At 34.2% G+C, this 15,800-nt stretch overlaps 1 protein-coding gene across 1 annotated transcript in view; it reads left to right on the top strand.

Annotated features, from left to right (window-relative positions):
* Positions 1–16: 16 nt before the first annotated feature.
* Positions 17–15,800, top strand: part of LOC127724481 (cold shock domain-containing protein E1-like) — a 51,936-nt gene continuing 36,152 nt past the window's right edge. The window contains exons 1-4 of the mRNA XM_052231462.1: positions 17–85; positions 868–1,056; positions 8,541–8,666; positions 9,086–9,182. Of these exons, the coding sequence (XP_052087422.1) occupies positions 1,018–1,056; positions 8,541–8,666; positions 9,086–9,182 (262 nt within the window). The 5' untranslated portion in view covers positions 17–85; positions 868–1,017. The remainder of the gene's footprint in view (positions 86–867; positions 1,057–8,540; positions 8,667–9,085; positions 9,183–15,800) is intronic.

The following is a 15,800-nucleotide window of genomic DNA, read 5'->3' as shown; positions in this document are numbered from 1 at the left end:
TAACCTTTCAGTTAAAAAATTGTTAAAAATTAATGAGTTCGAGAGTTTGATGGCGGCTATGCTGCAGTGCTGTGCAAAATCTGGGGTAAAATTTCACTAATCACTGTGAAATATGATGAAAGTTTCTTTAATAAGAAAAACGAATTAATAGGGAAACATTTAACGTTTATTATTTTAGTATTTTGGTTATCCTTTGTAGTTCACAATCCCGTATTTTCAAACCTTCAACGTCAGCTGATGGATTTGCGCAATACGTACTTAGTGCAATAAATTCATGCACTGGGTTTTCAAATTTATACCCTCGTTAAAAGTTACGGAATAAATTGTTATTATTAGACGAAAAAGATATATTTCATTTCATTTGAAATATTGAAAAGTGTATTGAATCAAATCCTTATGAATTGGGGGATTGGTCTTTTATTTGGCTCACTTTCAAATTAAATAAATCAATAGAATGAACTAATAGTAATAAATGTCTAATGTATACTTTACATTATTCTATGTAATGACCTGTCTTATACAATTAATTATGCGTATTATTATGCCTCAGGTTAAAATGCCAGATCTTCCTCAATCTTCAATCTTGAGGCCTGTTGGCACAAATTGTCTCAAATGTGCAGATTAACTCATTACTAAGTACGTTACGCTCAACATATATTTCTCTCTGTGCTTTTAAAGGATATACGCTGGTTAAGATTTGGATTGAGGAACTGCAGTATCAAATCTGCCAGTTCTGTCAATATAAATCATTAATCATGTTAATGGTAATTCCATTTTCTGTAAAGCACATTTTGTATACATTTTGTAAAAAATGAAATGAAAACCAAACAGGAAAAAAAATTCAGTCTTTCTTTTTTCATATTTCAGCCAATAGATGTAGTACCACCCAGCATCAGAAACTGAGAAAAAAAACCAAAACAATCTAAGGAAGAAATAAACAACAAGAGCCCAAAAAGAACTAAACTGCACAGACTGCACTTCTGAGGACTAGGAAACTCCCAAGGAAACTAAACAACCATGTCAGCTGTAAAGAAGTTGAACAGTCCTCAGTGGAAGGCATGTATAAATTGATGATAATTGATTCATTCTGGTCCCAGAATACAGTTATCATCCTTTCGATTTTTCATTGTCTTCAAATAAAGTCCTAAGTATGGAAAGTGTTACTTGCAATTTTTTAAAATACAAATTCCTAATTTATTTCTTCATATATAATGCATAAAATAGTAAGTCATGTAAAGCAAAGTAGAGAAGTAGTAGATGGGTGGGTGAAATTACATGTACAAAAGATTTGGGTCTTTAGTCATGTTAGTTTTAAGGTAAAGTAATGATTTGGTCTAGTTTAAAAAGGTTAAAAATGTGTGTCTGAAACTATCAAAACTGAATTTGAATTTAATTTGAATTAACATGTAATTGTCCATATTTTGAGTCTGAGCTGGTAGACTTTTGATATTATTTGTCACATAAGTACCACTCCAGTGTAAAAATCTTACCGAGTAAACATGTACATGTAGGTTGGATTTTTTTAATTTGCATTTATTGTTCATTAACTGCACTACAAAATAACTGCGCCATGTCTGGTCTGTTTTTATTATACGACCAATTATGTCGTCGTCGTCCAAAGACACCTTGGTTTTTCGCACTTTAACTTTAGTTTAAGTGAATGGATCTCTATGAAATTTTACCATAAGGTTGAATACCACAAAAGGAAGGTTGGGATTGATTTTGAGGGTTATGGTACATGTACCAACAGTGAAGGAATTAGGGGCCAAAAATAAGCATTTTTGTAACTTCCAGACATAACTTGTGTGTTAGTGTATGGATCTCTCTGACATTGTACCACAAGGTTCCATATCACAAAGGGAATGCTGGGATTGATTTTTGGGGTAATTGCCTCCAAATTTAAGGAATTAGGGGCCAAAAAAGGGGCAAAAAACAAGCATTTTTCTAGTTTCATGACAATAATTTGTGTGTAAGTGTATGGATCTTTCTGAAATTGTACTACAAGGTTCCGTATCACAAAGGGAAAGCTGGAATTGAGTTGGGGGTTATTGTCTTAAATGTTTAGGAATTAGGGGCCAAAAATAAGCATTTTTCTGGTTTCCAGACAATAACTTGTGTTCAAGTGTATCTTTCTGAAATTGTGCTGCAAGGTACCATACCACAAAGGGAAGGCTGGGATTGATTTTGGGGGTAATTGCCTCAAAAATTTTAAGGAATTAGGGGCCAAAAAAGGGAAAAAACAAGCATTTTTCTAGTTTCAGGACAATAACTTGTGTGTAAGTGTATAGATCTTTATGAAATTGTACTACAAGGTTCCATATCACAAAGGGAAAGCTGGAATTGAGTTTGGGGGTAATTGCCTTAAATGTTTAGGAATTTGGGGCCAAAAAGGGGCCAAAAAACAAGTATTTTTTAAGTTTCCAGACAATAACTTGTGTTCAAGTGTATGGATCTCTCTGAAATTGTACTGCAAGGTACCATACCAAAAAGGGAAGGCTGTGATTGAGTTTGGGGGTGATGAATCATAAGGGGGTTCAAAAAATTTTGGGGGGGGTATTTTTTTTTTCCTTTTTTTTTCTTTAAAATTTTCCATTTTAAATTGGTTATTTCTGATTTATATATAAAAGCAAATAATAATGATATGGTTTGAATAGGTAAATTAAAAAAATTTAAGTTCTTAGACCACATTCATTCTTTGTCAGAAACCTATGCTGTGTCAAATATTTAATCACAATCCAAATTCAGTGCTGTATCAAGCTTGAATGTTGTGTCCATACTTGCCCCAACTGTTCAGGGTTCGACCTCTGCAGTCGTATCAAGCTGCGTCCAGCGGAGCATTTTATTGTTTGATGTTTTTCTGCTTTGTATCGATCTGATGAGTTAAGCCCTTTTCAACTGATTTTGATAGTTTGTTCTTATGTTGTGCTGTAACACCATTGTCCAAGGTTAGGGGGAGGGCTGATCGAGCACTCACAAACATGTTTTACCCCACCACTTTCTTTATGTGTGACAGTGTCTGTCCCAAGTCAGGAGCCTGTAGTTCAGTGGTTGTCAGTGGTTGATATCTGTCATATTTGTTTTTCGAAAATTGTTTTGTTATAAATTAGGCCATTAGTTTTCTCAATTGCATTGTCTCATATTTTTTATGTCAGGGCCTTTTACAGCCGACGATACGGTATGGGTTTTTCTCATTGTTGAAGGCTGAAGGGTTGCTTTTAATTGCTCACATCCGCTTCATTTGAACTTTTGTGGATTGTTGTCTCATTGGCAATAATACCACATCTCCTTATTTTTATACGGCCGAAGACACATTGGTTTTCCCACTCTAACTTTAGTTTAAGTAAAGGGATCTCTATGAAATTTTACCATAAGGTTCAATACCACAAAAGGAAGGTGGGGATTGATTTTGGGGGTTATGGTACCCACAGTTAAGGAACTAGGGGCCAAAAATAAGCATTTTTGTAACTTCCAGACATAACTTGTGTGTAAGTGTATGGATCTCTCTGACATTGTACCACAAGGTTCCATATCACAAAGGGAAAGCTGGAATTGAGTTTGGGAGTAATTGCCCAAAACGTTTAGGAATAAGGGGCCAAAAGAGGCAAAAAACAAGCATTTTTCTAGTTTCATGACAATAACTTGTAGGTAAGTGTATGGATCTCTCTGACATTGTATCACAAGGTTCCATATCTCATAAGGAATGCTGGGATTGATTTTGGGGGTAATTGCCTCCAAATTTTAGGAATTAGGGGCCAAAAAGGGGCAAAAAACAAGCATTTTTCTAGTTTCATGACAATAACTTGTGTGTAAGTGTATGGATCTTTATGAAATTGTACTACAAGGTTCCATATCACAAAGGGAAAGCTGGAATTGAGTTTGGGAGTAATTGCCCAAAACGTTTAGGAATAAGGGGCCAAAAAGGGGCCAAAAATAAGCATTTTTCTAGTTTCCAGACAATAACTTGTGTTCAAGTGTATGGATCTCTCTGAAATTGTACTGCAAGGTACCATACCACAAAGGGAAGGCTGGGATTGATTTTGGGGGTAATTCCCTTAAAATTTTAGGAATTAGGGGCCATAAAAGGGCAAAAAAACAAGCATTTTTCTAGTTTCAGGACAATAACTTGTGTGTAAGTGTATAGATCTTAATGAAATTGTACTGCAAGGTACCATATCACAAAGGGAAAGCTGGGTTTGAGTTTGGGGGTAATTGCCCTAAATGTTTAGGAATTTGGGGCCAAATAACAAGTATTTTTTAAGTTTCCAGACAATAACTTGTGTGTTCAAGTGTATGGATCTCTCTGAAATTGTTCTGCAAGGTACCATACCAAAAAGGGAAGGCTGGGATTGAGTTTGGGGTGATGAATCATAAGGGGGTTCAAAAAATTTGGGGTAGGGTTTTTTTTCTTAAAAATTTTCCATTTTAAATTGGTTATTGTCGAGCCTGCGACTTTTGTCCCAGAAAGCTCGACATAGGGATAGTGATCCGGCGGCGGCGGCGTTAGCTAACTTCTTAAAAGCTTTATATTTTAGAAGGTGGAAGGTCTGGATGCTTCATACTTTGTATATGGATGCCTCATGTTACGAAGTTTCCGTCAGTCACATGTCCATTGTCCTTGACCTCATTTTCATGGTTCAGTGACTACTTGAAAAAAAAGTTCAGATTTTTTGTAATGTTAGATTCTCTCTTATTATAAGTAATAAGATAACTATATTTGGTATGTGCGTACCTTGCAAGGTCCTCATGCCCGTCAGATAGTTTTCACTTGACCTCGACCTCATTTCATGGATCAGTGAACAAGGTTAAGTTTTGGTGGTCAAGTCCATATCTCAGATACTATAAGCAATAGGTCTAGTATATTCGGTGTATGGAAGGACTGTAAGGTGTACATGTCCAACTGGCAGGTGTCATCTGACCTTGACCTCATTTTCATGGTTCAGTGGTTATAGTTAAGTTTTTGTGTTTTGGTCTGTTTTTCTTATACTGTATGCCATAGGTCTACTATATTTGGTGTATGGAATGATTGTAAGGTGTGCATGTCTAGCGGGCAGGTGTCATTTGACCTTGACCTCATTTTCATGGTTCAGTGGTCAAAGTTAAGTTTTTGAGTTTTGGTCTTTTTTTCTAATACTATGTGCAATAGTTCAACTATATTTGGTATGTGCGTACCTTGCAAGGTCCTCATGCCCGTCAGACAGTTTTCACTTGACCTCGACCTCATTTCATGGATCAATGAACAAGGTTAAGTTTTGGTGGTCAAGTCCATATCTCAGATACTATAAGCAATAGGTCTAGTATATTCCGTGTATGGAAGGACTGTAAGGTGTACATGTCCAACTGGCAGGTGTCATCTGACCTTGACCTCATTTTCATGGTTCAGTGGTTATAGTTAAGTTTTTGTGTTTTGGTCTGTATTTCTTATACTGTATGCCATAGGTCTACTACATTTGGTGTATGGAATGATTGTAAGGTGTACATGTCTAGGGGGCAGGTGTCATCTGACCTTGACCTCATTTTCATGGTTCAGTGATCAAAGTTAAGTTTTTGAGTTTTGGTCTTTTTTTCTAATACTATGTGCAATAGTTCAACTATATTTGGTATGTGCGTACCTTGCAAGGTCCTGATGCCCGTCAGACAGTTTTCACTTGACCTCGACCTCATTTCATGGATCAATGAACAAGGTTAAGTTTTGGTGGTCAAGTCCATATCTCAGATACTATAAGCAATAGGTCTAGTATATTTGGTGTATGGAAGGACTGTAAGGTGTACATGTCCAACTGGCAGGTGTCATCTGACCTTGACCTCATTTTCATGGTTCAGTGGTTATAGTTAAGTTTTTGTGTTTTGGTCTGTTTTTCTTATACTATATGCAATAGTTCAACTATATTTGGTGTATGGAAATATTTTATGATCTATTTGGCAGTCACGCAGGTTTTATTTGACCTTGACCTCATTTTCAAGGTTCATTGCTCAGTGTTAAGTTTTTGTGTTTTGGTCTGTTTTTATACGACCGCAAAAAAATTTTTGTGGTTGTATATTGGTATGACGTTGGCGTCGTCGTCGGTCGTCGTCGACGTCGTCCGAAGACACATTGGTTTTCGCACTCTAACTTTAGTTTAAGTGAATGGATCTTTATGAAATTTTACCACAAGGTTCAATACCACAAAAGGAAGGTTGGGATTGATTTTGGGGGTTATGGTAATAACAGTAAAGGAATTAGGGGCCAAAAAGGGGCCAAAAATAAGCATTTTTGTAACTTCCAGACATAACTTGTGTGTTAGTGTATGGATCTCTCTGACATTGTACCACAAGGTTCCATATCACCAAAGGAATGCTGGGATTGATTTTTGGGGTAATTGCCTCCAAATTTTAGGAATTAGGGGCCAAAAAAGGGGCAAAAAACAAGCATTTTTCTAGTTTCATGACAATAACTTGTGTGTAAGTGTATGGATCTTTCTGAAATTGTACTACAAGGTTCCATATCACAAAGGGAAAGCTGGGTTTGGGTTTGGGGGTAACTGCCCTAAACGTTTAGGAATTTGGGGCCAAAAAGGGGCCAAAAAACACATTTTTTTCTAGTTTCCAGACAATAACTTGTGTTCAAGTGTATGGATCTCTCTGAAATTGTGCTGCAAGGTACCATACCACAAAGGGAAGGCTGGGATTGAGTTTGGGGGTGATGAATCATAATGGGGGTTCAAAAAATTTTGGGGGGGGGGATTTATTTTTTTTTCCTTTTTTTTTTTTTTTCCTTTTTTGTTTCTTTTAAAATTTTCCATTTTAAGTTGGTTATTTCTGATTTATATTTAAATTCAAATAATAATGATATGGTAGGAGATACACACCAAACAGGATGTGTAAATTATTATATAATAAGTATTGTGCAATAGCAAGAAATTTTCAATTGCACAGTATTGCACAATAGCAAGAAATCTTCAATTGCACAGTATTGCGCAATAGCAAGAAATCTTCAATTGCACAGTATTGCGCAATAGCAAGAAATATCCAATAGCACAATATTGCGCAATAGCAAGAAATTGTCAATTGTACAGTATTGCGCAATAGCAAGAAATATTTAATAGCACAGGATTGTGCAAAAGAAGATACTTCCTATAAATTGCTTATTTCTTGACCAATTTCAATGGGGTTTTATTCTTGATTTCATGGGGTTCTTTAATATGCTGAATATAACCGTGTATTTAGTTTTTGGATTTTTGGGCCCCGTTTTTAAATTGGTCCACATTGAGGTCCAAAGGGTCCAAAATTAAACTTTGTTTGATTTCATCAAAAATTGAATTATTGGGGTTCTTTGATATGCCGAATCTAACTGTGTATTTAGATTCTTAAATTTTGGTTCCATTTTCAAATTGGTCTACATTAAGGTCCAAAGGGTTCAAAATTAAACTTAGTTTGATTTTAACAAAAATTGAATTCTTAGGGTTCTTTGATATGCTGAATCTAAACATGTATTTAGATTTTTGATTATGGGCCCAGTTTTCAAGTTGGTCCAAATCGGGGTCCAAAATTAAACTTTGTTTGATTTCAACAAAAATTGAATATATGGGGTTCTTTGATATGCTGAATCTAACCATGTTTTTTGATTTTTGGGCCCCGTTATCAACTTTGTCCACATTGAGGTCAAAAGGGTCCGAAATTAAACTTTGTTTGATTTCATCAAAAATTGAATTCTTGGGGTTCTTTGATATGCTGAATCTAACCATGTATTTAGATTTTGGATATTGGACCATAATAGGTGAATGTCCAATTTAAAATTTTTAAGTTCTTAGACCACATTCAATCTGTGTTAGAAACCTATGCTGTGTCAAATATTTAATCACAATCCAAATCCAAAGCTGTATCAAGCTTGAATGTTGTGTCCATACTTCCCCCAACTGTTCAGGGTTCGACCTCTGCGGTCGTATCAAGCTGCGCCCTGCGGAGCATTTTATTCTTAAACTATAAGCAATAGGTCAACTCTATTTGTTGTATGGAAGAATTGTTAGCTGTACATGCCTGCCTAGCATGGTTCATCTGACCTTGTCCTCATTTTCATGGTTCATTGGTCAATGTTTAGTTTACTTGGTTAATGTTAAGTTTATGTGACAGTTGTAATAAAGCTTTATATTTAGGACTATCAACATAATATCAATGATTAGTAAAGAAGGCGAGACATTTCAGCGTGTGCACTCTTGTTTCTGATTTATATATAAAAGCAAATAATAATGATATGGTTTGAATAGGTAAATTAAAATTTTTTAAGTTCTTAGACCACTTTCATTCTGTGTCAGAAACCTATGCTGTGTCAAATATTTAATTACAATCCAAATTCTGTGCTATATCAAGCTTGAATGTTGTGTCCATACTTGCCCCAACTGTTCAGGGTTCAACCTCTGCGGTCGTATCAAGCTGCGTCCCAGCGGAGCATTTTATTATATTAGACATCAACAAACACTTAAAAAACACAACATACTTCAAGCATGTTTAAGGCCGATGTATTGCCTGTACAAGAAGTAACTTAAATTGAATTTTTGTTTAATTAGAATTTCCAGCCGTCCACACAAGATCCTGCAATAGTGTCATTTCAAAGAGCCGCAGCACCAGTGATCAGTTCACATATCAACAACAATGGAGTAGGGAGAGAAACAGGATTTATTGAGAAGCTTTTGGTAAATATTTAAATTTGACATTAGTGGATTGATGACTTTATGGTGAAAAGGATGAATTATGATAAACTAAAGGATTTTGTTCATAGTCATACACGACTATTGAATTTCAATAAGGATATATCATTTAAAAAATATATAATTTTCATTCCAAGAAAACAATTTTCGAAACTATGTGAGGCTCACATTAAGGCAACAAGAAAGAGGAAATAATCACAAACTCCAATATGTTTTCTTTGTATTTGCATGTAAACAGAAAAAAAATATTTGAAGGCGAAGCAATTTGTCAGTATAGTTTTATATTTGTGAATTGAAATTTGAATAGAATTTCAAATGCTTTTATTCATATTATGATTTAACATGTATAAAATTATAGAAGAAATTTTCAGCTTTTAAACTCTCATCTTTTGTTTCAATTTCAGCATTCCTATGGATTTATTCAGTGTTGTGAAAGGGATTCACGACTCTTCTTTCATTTTAGTGAATATGGAGATGATATAAACTTGGTTAAAATTGGAGGTTAGCACTTTTTTATACTTGATTAGAATTCATCACACTGCTTGCTGGCAGTTATTATACAACTTTTTTTAAGTACTGTTTCTTCAGAAATTATTGGGAGTGTTTTTATTAATGTGAATGGGTTAGTATGGCAATAGGTCCGAGGACACAGTTATCGTCCTTTGATTTTCGTTGTCTATAAATATAGTCCCAAGTGTGTACAGTGTATAACTTGCAAAATTTTTTCATACACTTTCCAAATTTATTTCTTTATATTTTATGTATGAAATATTAAGTAAAGGGATGAAATTACATGTTAAAAAAATTTGGGTGCTGAATCTTTTTGTTAAGTAGTGATTTGGTCCAGTTAAAAAAGGTCAAAAATTAGTATGTCTGAAGCTGTCAAACTGAACTTTAGACCCCCTAAACACAGCATTGTTTATATTTTGAGTTAGAGCTGATAGACTTGTCTGTAATTTTGATACTTTGTGTCCCAAAAGTAGTACACTACACTGTAAAAATCTTTTTGAGATAGAGCAAGTGCGATTTTTGTCAAGCCTTCGACTTTTGTTGAAAAAGCGAGACATAGCGATCCTACATTCCGTCGGCGTCGTCGGCAGCGTCCACAAATATTCACTCTGTGGTTAAAGTTTTTGAAATTTTAATGACTTTCTTAAACTATCCTGGATTTCTACCAAACTTGGACAGAAGCTTGTTTATGATCATAAGATAGTATCCAGAAGTCAATTTTGTAAAAAAAAAATTCCTGTTTTTCCGTATTTTACTTATAAATGGACTTAGTTTTTCTGCCAGGAAACATTACATTCACTCTGTGGTTTAAGTTTTTAAAATTTTAATAACTTTCTCAAACTATCCTGGATTTCTACCAAACTTGTCCAGATGCTTGTTTATGATCATAAGATAGTATCCAGAAGTTAATTTTGTAAAAAAAAAAAATCCTGTTTTTCCGTATTTTACTTATAAATGGACTTAGTTTTTCTGCCAGGAAACATTACATTCACTCTGTGGTTAAAGTTTTTAAAATTTTAATAACTTTCTCAAACCAGCCTGGATTTCTACCAAACTTGGCCAGATGCTTGTTTTTGATCATAAGATAGTATCCAGAAGTAAATTTAAAAAAAAAAATCCTGTTTTTCCGTATTTTACTTATAAATGGACTTAGTTTTTCTGCCAGGAAACATAAAATTCACACTGTGGTTAAAGTTTTCAAAATTTTAATAACTTTCTTAAACTATCCTGGATTTGTACTAAACATGGCCAGGTGCTTGTTTATGATTAAAAGCTAGTATCTAGAAGGAAATTTTTATTAAAATTTTGTACTTGTTTATCCATATTTTACTTATAAATGGACTTAGTTTTTCTTCCAGTTAACATAACATACAGTCTGCACTCTGCAGTTAAATTTTTAAAAATATTTATTAGATTCATAAACTATCCTGGATTTTTACCAGACTTGGAAAGAAGCTGCTTACAATAAAAAAATTGTATCGAGAGGAATATTTTTATTACATTTTTGTTGAGCCTGCGATAAACAGCAAAAGTAGGCGAGACACTGGGTTCCGTGGAACCCTTACGAATTTTTATACGACCGCAAAAAATTTTTGTGGTCGTATATTGGTATGATGTTGGCGTCGTCGTCGTCCGAAGACACATTAGTTTTCGCACTCTAACTTTAGTTCAAGTGAATGGATCTCTATGAAATTGTACCATAAGGTTTAATACCACAAAAGGAAGGTGGGGGTTGATTTTGGGGGTTATGGTACCAACAGTTAAGGAAAAAGGGGCCAAAAATAAGCATTTTTGTAACTTCCAGACATAATTTGTGTGTAAGTGTATGGATCTCTTTGACATTGTACCACAAGGTTTCCATATCACAAAGGGAATGCTGGGATTGATTTTTGGGGTAATTGCCTCCAAATTTTAGGAATGAGGGGCCAAAAAGGGGTAAAAAACAAGCATTTTTATACGACCGCAAAAAAATTTTGTGGTCGTATATTGGTATGACGTCGTCCGGCGTCGTCGTCCGGCGTCGTCGTCGTCGTCCGGCGTCGTCGTCCGAAGACACATTGGTTTTCGCACTCTAACTTTAGTTTAAGTGAATGGATCTTTTTGAAATTTGACCATAAGATTAAATACCACAAAAGGAAGGTTGGGATTGATTTTGGGGGTTATGGTACCAACAGTTAAGGAATTAGGGGCAAAAAAGGGGCCAAAAATAAGCATTTTTATGCCCCCGCCGTAGCGGAGGGGGCATTAAGTTTTACCCTTGTCCGTCTGTACGTACGTATGTACGTACGTACGTACGTACGTCCGTCCGTACGTCCCGAAATTGGTTTCCGTTCTCTAACTTGAGTTTGCCTCAACCAAATGTTATGAAACTTATACACAATGCTTATTACCACAAAACATAGATCAGGTTTGAATTTTGGTGGCGTCACTATAACCGATCTAGAGTTATGCCCCTTTATAAAAGGAAATATTGCAAAATTTTTAGTTTCCGTTCTCTAACTTAAGTTTGCCTCAACCAAATGTTATGAAACTTATACACAATGCTCATTACCACAAAACACAGATCAAGTTTGAATTTTGGAGGCGTCATTTTAACCAATCTAGAGTTATGCCCCTTTATAAAAGGAAAAATTGCAAAATTTTTAGTTTCCGTTCTCTAACTTAAGATTGCCTCAACCAAATGTTATGAAACTGATACACAATGCTTATTACCACAAAACACAGATCAAGTTTGAATTTTGGTGGCATCACTTTAACTGTTCTAGAGTTATGTCTCTTTATAAATAGAAAAATTGCAAAATATTTATTTTCTTCTAAATATCAAGTTTATAAAATTGCGAATGGAAATGGGGAATGTGTCAAAGAGACAACAACCCGACCATAGAACAGACAACAGCAGAAGGTCACCAACAGGTCTTCAATGCAGCGAGAATTCCCGCACCCTTAGACGTCCTTCAGCTGGCCCCTAAACAAATATATATACTAGTTCAGTGATAATTATAATATATTTTAAAATTGGAGTTATCTTCCTTTGACATTGATTATAGTTGAATCAACTACAAACAATGCTTTATACAATGCAATGTTTAATTTTGACTTCCACTGATAAAACACAGATCAAGTTGAATTTGGGTAGTGTCACTTTAACCATTATTGAGTTATGCCCCTTTATAAATCGAAAGATTGCAAAATATTTAGTTTCCATTCTGTAACTGAAGTTATCCCCAGCCAAACATTATGAAACCTATACACAATATTCATTACCACAAAACTCAGTAAAGATCAAGTACAATTTTTTTGTTTCCGTTCTCTAACTTGAGTTTGCCTCAACCAAATGTTATGAAACTTATACACAATGCTTATTACTACATAATACAGATTAAGTACGAAATTAAGTGGCAACACTTTTACCATTCTTGAGTTATGTCCCTTTATAAACATAAAAATTGCTGAATTTTTTAGTTTGTCTCAACTAAATGTTATAAAACTTATACACAACCGTTCTAGAGTTATGCATGTTTACAAATAGAAAAATTGCTGAATTTTTAGTTTCTGTTCTCTATTTAAGTTAGCCTCAACCAAATGTTATGAGACTTACACACAATGCTTATTACCACAAAACTCAGATCAAGTTCAAATTTGGGTAGCGTCACTTTTACCGTTCTTCAGTTATGTCCCTTTATAACTATATGATATGCAAGCGGGGGCATCATCTGTGTCCACATGTGGACACTATCCACATTTATTTAGTTTCCAGACAATAACTGTGGAATGGTGTATGGATCTCTCTGAAATTATACTACAAGTTTCCATACCACAAAGGGATGGTTAGGATTTGCTTTGGGGGGTTATGGCTCAAACCGTTTAGGAATTAGGGGCAAAAAAGGGGGGAAAAACAAGGTTGTCCTGGTTAATGGACAAATACTTTAGTACAAAACATAATTTAAAGCAGTGTAAGGGAGATAAATCAAATACATCATTGAAATTATCTCCCTTACACTGCTTTTAAATTATGTATAAAGTAATGGTTAATGAACAATAAAGATAATTTAAAACAGTGTAAGGGAGGTAATCCAAATACAACGTTTTGGTTACTTCCCTTACACTGCTTTTAAATTATGTTTAAAGAAATGCATATTTATAAAGGAAGACCAGTAAAAATATCTGCAAATGTTGCATCTTTTTTTTTTACAAAAAAATCCATAAGAAAGATTTGACACTATATTTTTAATTCTATTATAAAATAGATTAAGTTAGCACTATGGTAAATTTAAATGGGTAATTATGGTTGCCAACTCCATTGGAAATTTGAATTGAGATTATGACCATATCTTGAGGGAAAGAATTTTTTTGGGGAAAAAAGGGGGGTGGGGGATAAAAAGAAATTGTGGGGGGTCAATTTTTCTCATTTCAGATTTCAGAAATTAAAAAGAATTATTCTTCAAATATTATTTTTTTTTTCAAATTTCAAATATTGAAAAATTTCAAGAAGTAATCTTTAATTGCACAGTATGGCGCATTAGATTTGTAAAATCTTTGATCACATTTATTTATTTGTTATGCCGAATCTAACACTGTATTTAGATTTTTAATTTTGGGTCCAGTTTTCAAATTGGTCTACATTAAGGTCCAAAGGGTCCAAAATTAAACTTTGTTTGATTTTAGCAAAAATTGAATATATGAGGTTCTTTGATATGCTGAATCTAAACATGTATTTAGATTTTTGATTTTTGGCCCAGATTTCAAGTTGGTCAAAATTGGGGTCCAAAATTAAACTTTGTTTGATTTCAACAAAAATTGAATAAATGGGGTTCTTTGATATGCTGAATCTAACCATGTATTTAGATTTTTTATTTGTGGACCCCGTTATCAATTGGTTCATATTGAGGTCAAAAGGGTCCAAAATTAAACTTTGTTTGATTTCATCAAAAATTGAATTATTGGGGTTCTTTGATATGCCAAATCTAACCGTGTATTTAGATTTTTAATTTTGGGTCCTGTTTTTTAAATTGGTCTACATTAAGGCCCAAAGGGTCCAAAGTTAAACTTAGTTTGATTTTAACAAAAATTGAATTCTTAGGGTTCTTTGATATGCTGAATCTAAACATGTGTTTAGATTTTTATACGACCGCAAAAAAATTTTGTGGTCGTATATTGGTATGACGTTGGCGTCGTCGTCGTCGTCGTCGTCGTCGTCGTCGTCCGGCGTCGTCGTCGTCCGGCGTCGTCGTCCGAATACATATTGGTTTTCGCACTCTAACTTTAGTTTAAGTGAATGGATCTTTTTGAAATTTGACCATAAGGTTAAATACCACAAAAGGAAGGTTGGGATTGATTTTGGGGGTTATGGTACCAACAGTTAAGGAATTAGGGGCCAAAAAGGGGCCAAAAATGAGCATTTTCTAGTTTCCAGACAATAACTGTGGAAGGGTGTATGGATCTCTCTGAAATTATACTACAAGTTTCCATACCACAAAGGGATGGTTAGGATTTGCTTTGGGGGGTTATGGCTCAAACCGTTTAGGAATTAGGGGCAAAAAAGGGGGAAAAACAAGGTTGTCCTGGTTAATGGACAAATACTTTAGTTCAAAACATAATTTAAAGCAGTGTAAGGGAGATAAATCAAATACATCATTGAAATTATCTCCCTTACACTGCTTTTAAATTATGTATAAAGTAATGGTTAATGAACAATAAAGATAATCTAAAACAGTGTAAGGGAGGTAATCCAAATACAACGTTTTGGTTACTTCCCTTACACTGCTTTTAAATTATGTTTAAAGAAATGCATATTTATAAAGGAAGACCAGTAAAAATATCTGCAAATGTTTTCATCTTTTTTTTTACAAAAAAATCCATATGAAAGATTTGACACTATATTTTTATTAATTCTATTATAAAATAGATTAAGTTAGCACTATGGTAAATTTAAATGGGTAATTATGGTTGCCAACTCCATTGGAAATTTGAATTGAGATTATGACCATATCTTGAGGGAAAGAATTTTTGGGGGGGAAAAAGGGGGGGGGGGGGGATAAGAAGAAATTGTGGGGGGCCAATTTTTTCTCATTTCAGATTTCAGAAATTAAAAAGAATTATTCTTCAAATATTTTTTTTTTTTCAAATTTCAAATATTGAAAAATTTCAAGAAGTAATCTTTAATTGCACAGTATGGCGCATTAGATTTGTAAAATCTTTGATCACATTTATTTATTTGTTATGCCGAATCTAACAGTGTATTTAGATTTTTAATTTTGGGTCCAGTTTTCAAATTGCATTAATGTCCAAAGGGTCCAAAATTAAACTTTGTTTGATTTTAGCAAAAATTGAATATATGAGGTTCTTTGATATGCTGAATCTAAACATGTATTTAGATTTTTGATTTTTGGCCCAGTTTTCAAGTTGGTCCAAATTGGGGTCCAAAATTAAACTTTGTTTGATTTCAACAAAAATTGAATATATGGGGTTCTTTGATATGCTGAATCTAACCATGTATTTAGATTTTTTATTTGTGGACCCCGTTATCTAATTGGTTCATATTGAGGTCAAAAGGGTCCAAAATTAAACTTTGTTTGATTTCATCTAAAATTGAATTATTGGGGTTCTTTG

This window comes from Mytilus californianus, unplaced genomic scaffold (assembly GCF_021869535.1).
Source record: "Mytilus californianus isolate M0D057914Y unplaced genomic scaffold, xbMytCali1.0.p SCAF_14, whole genome shotgun sequence".
NCBI classification, from domain to species: domain Eukaryota; kingdom Metazoa; phylum Mollusca; class Bivalvia; order Mytilida; family Mytilidae; genus Mytilus; species Mytilus californianus.
Note: the sequence above shows the minus strand (reverse complement) of the source record. Positions and strands in the feature narration are given on the sequence as shown.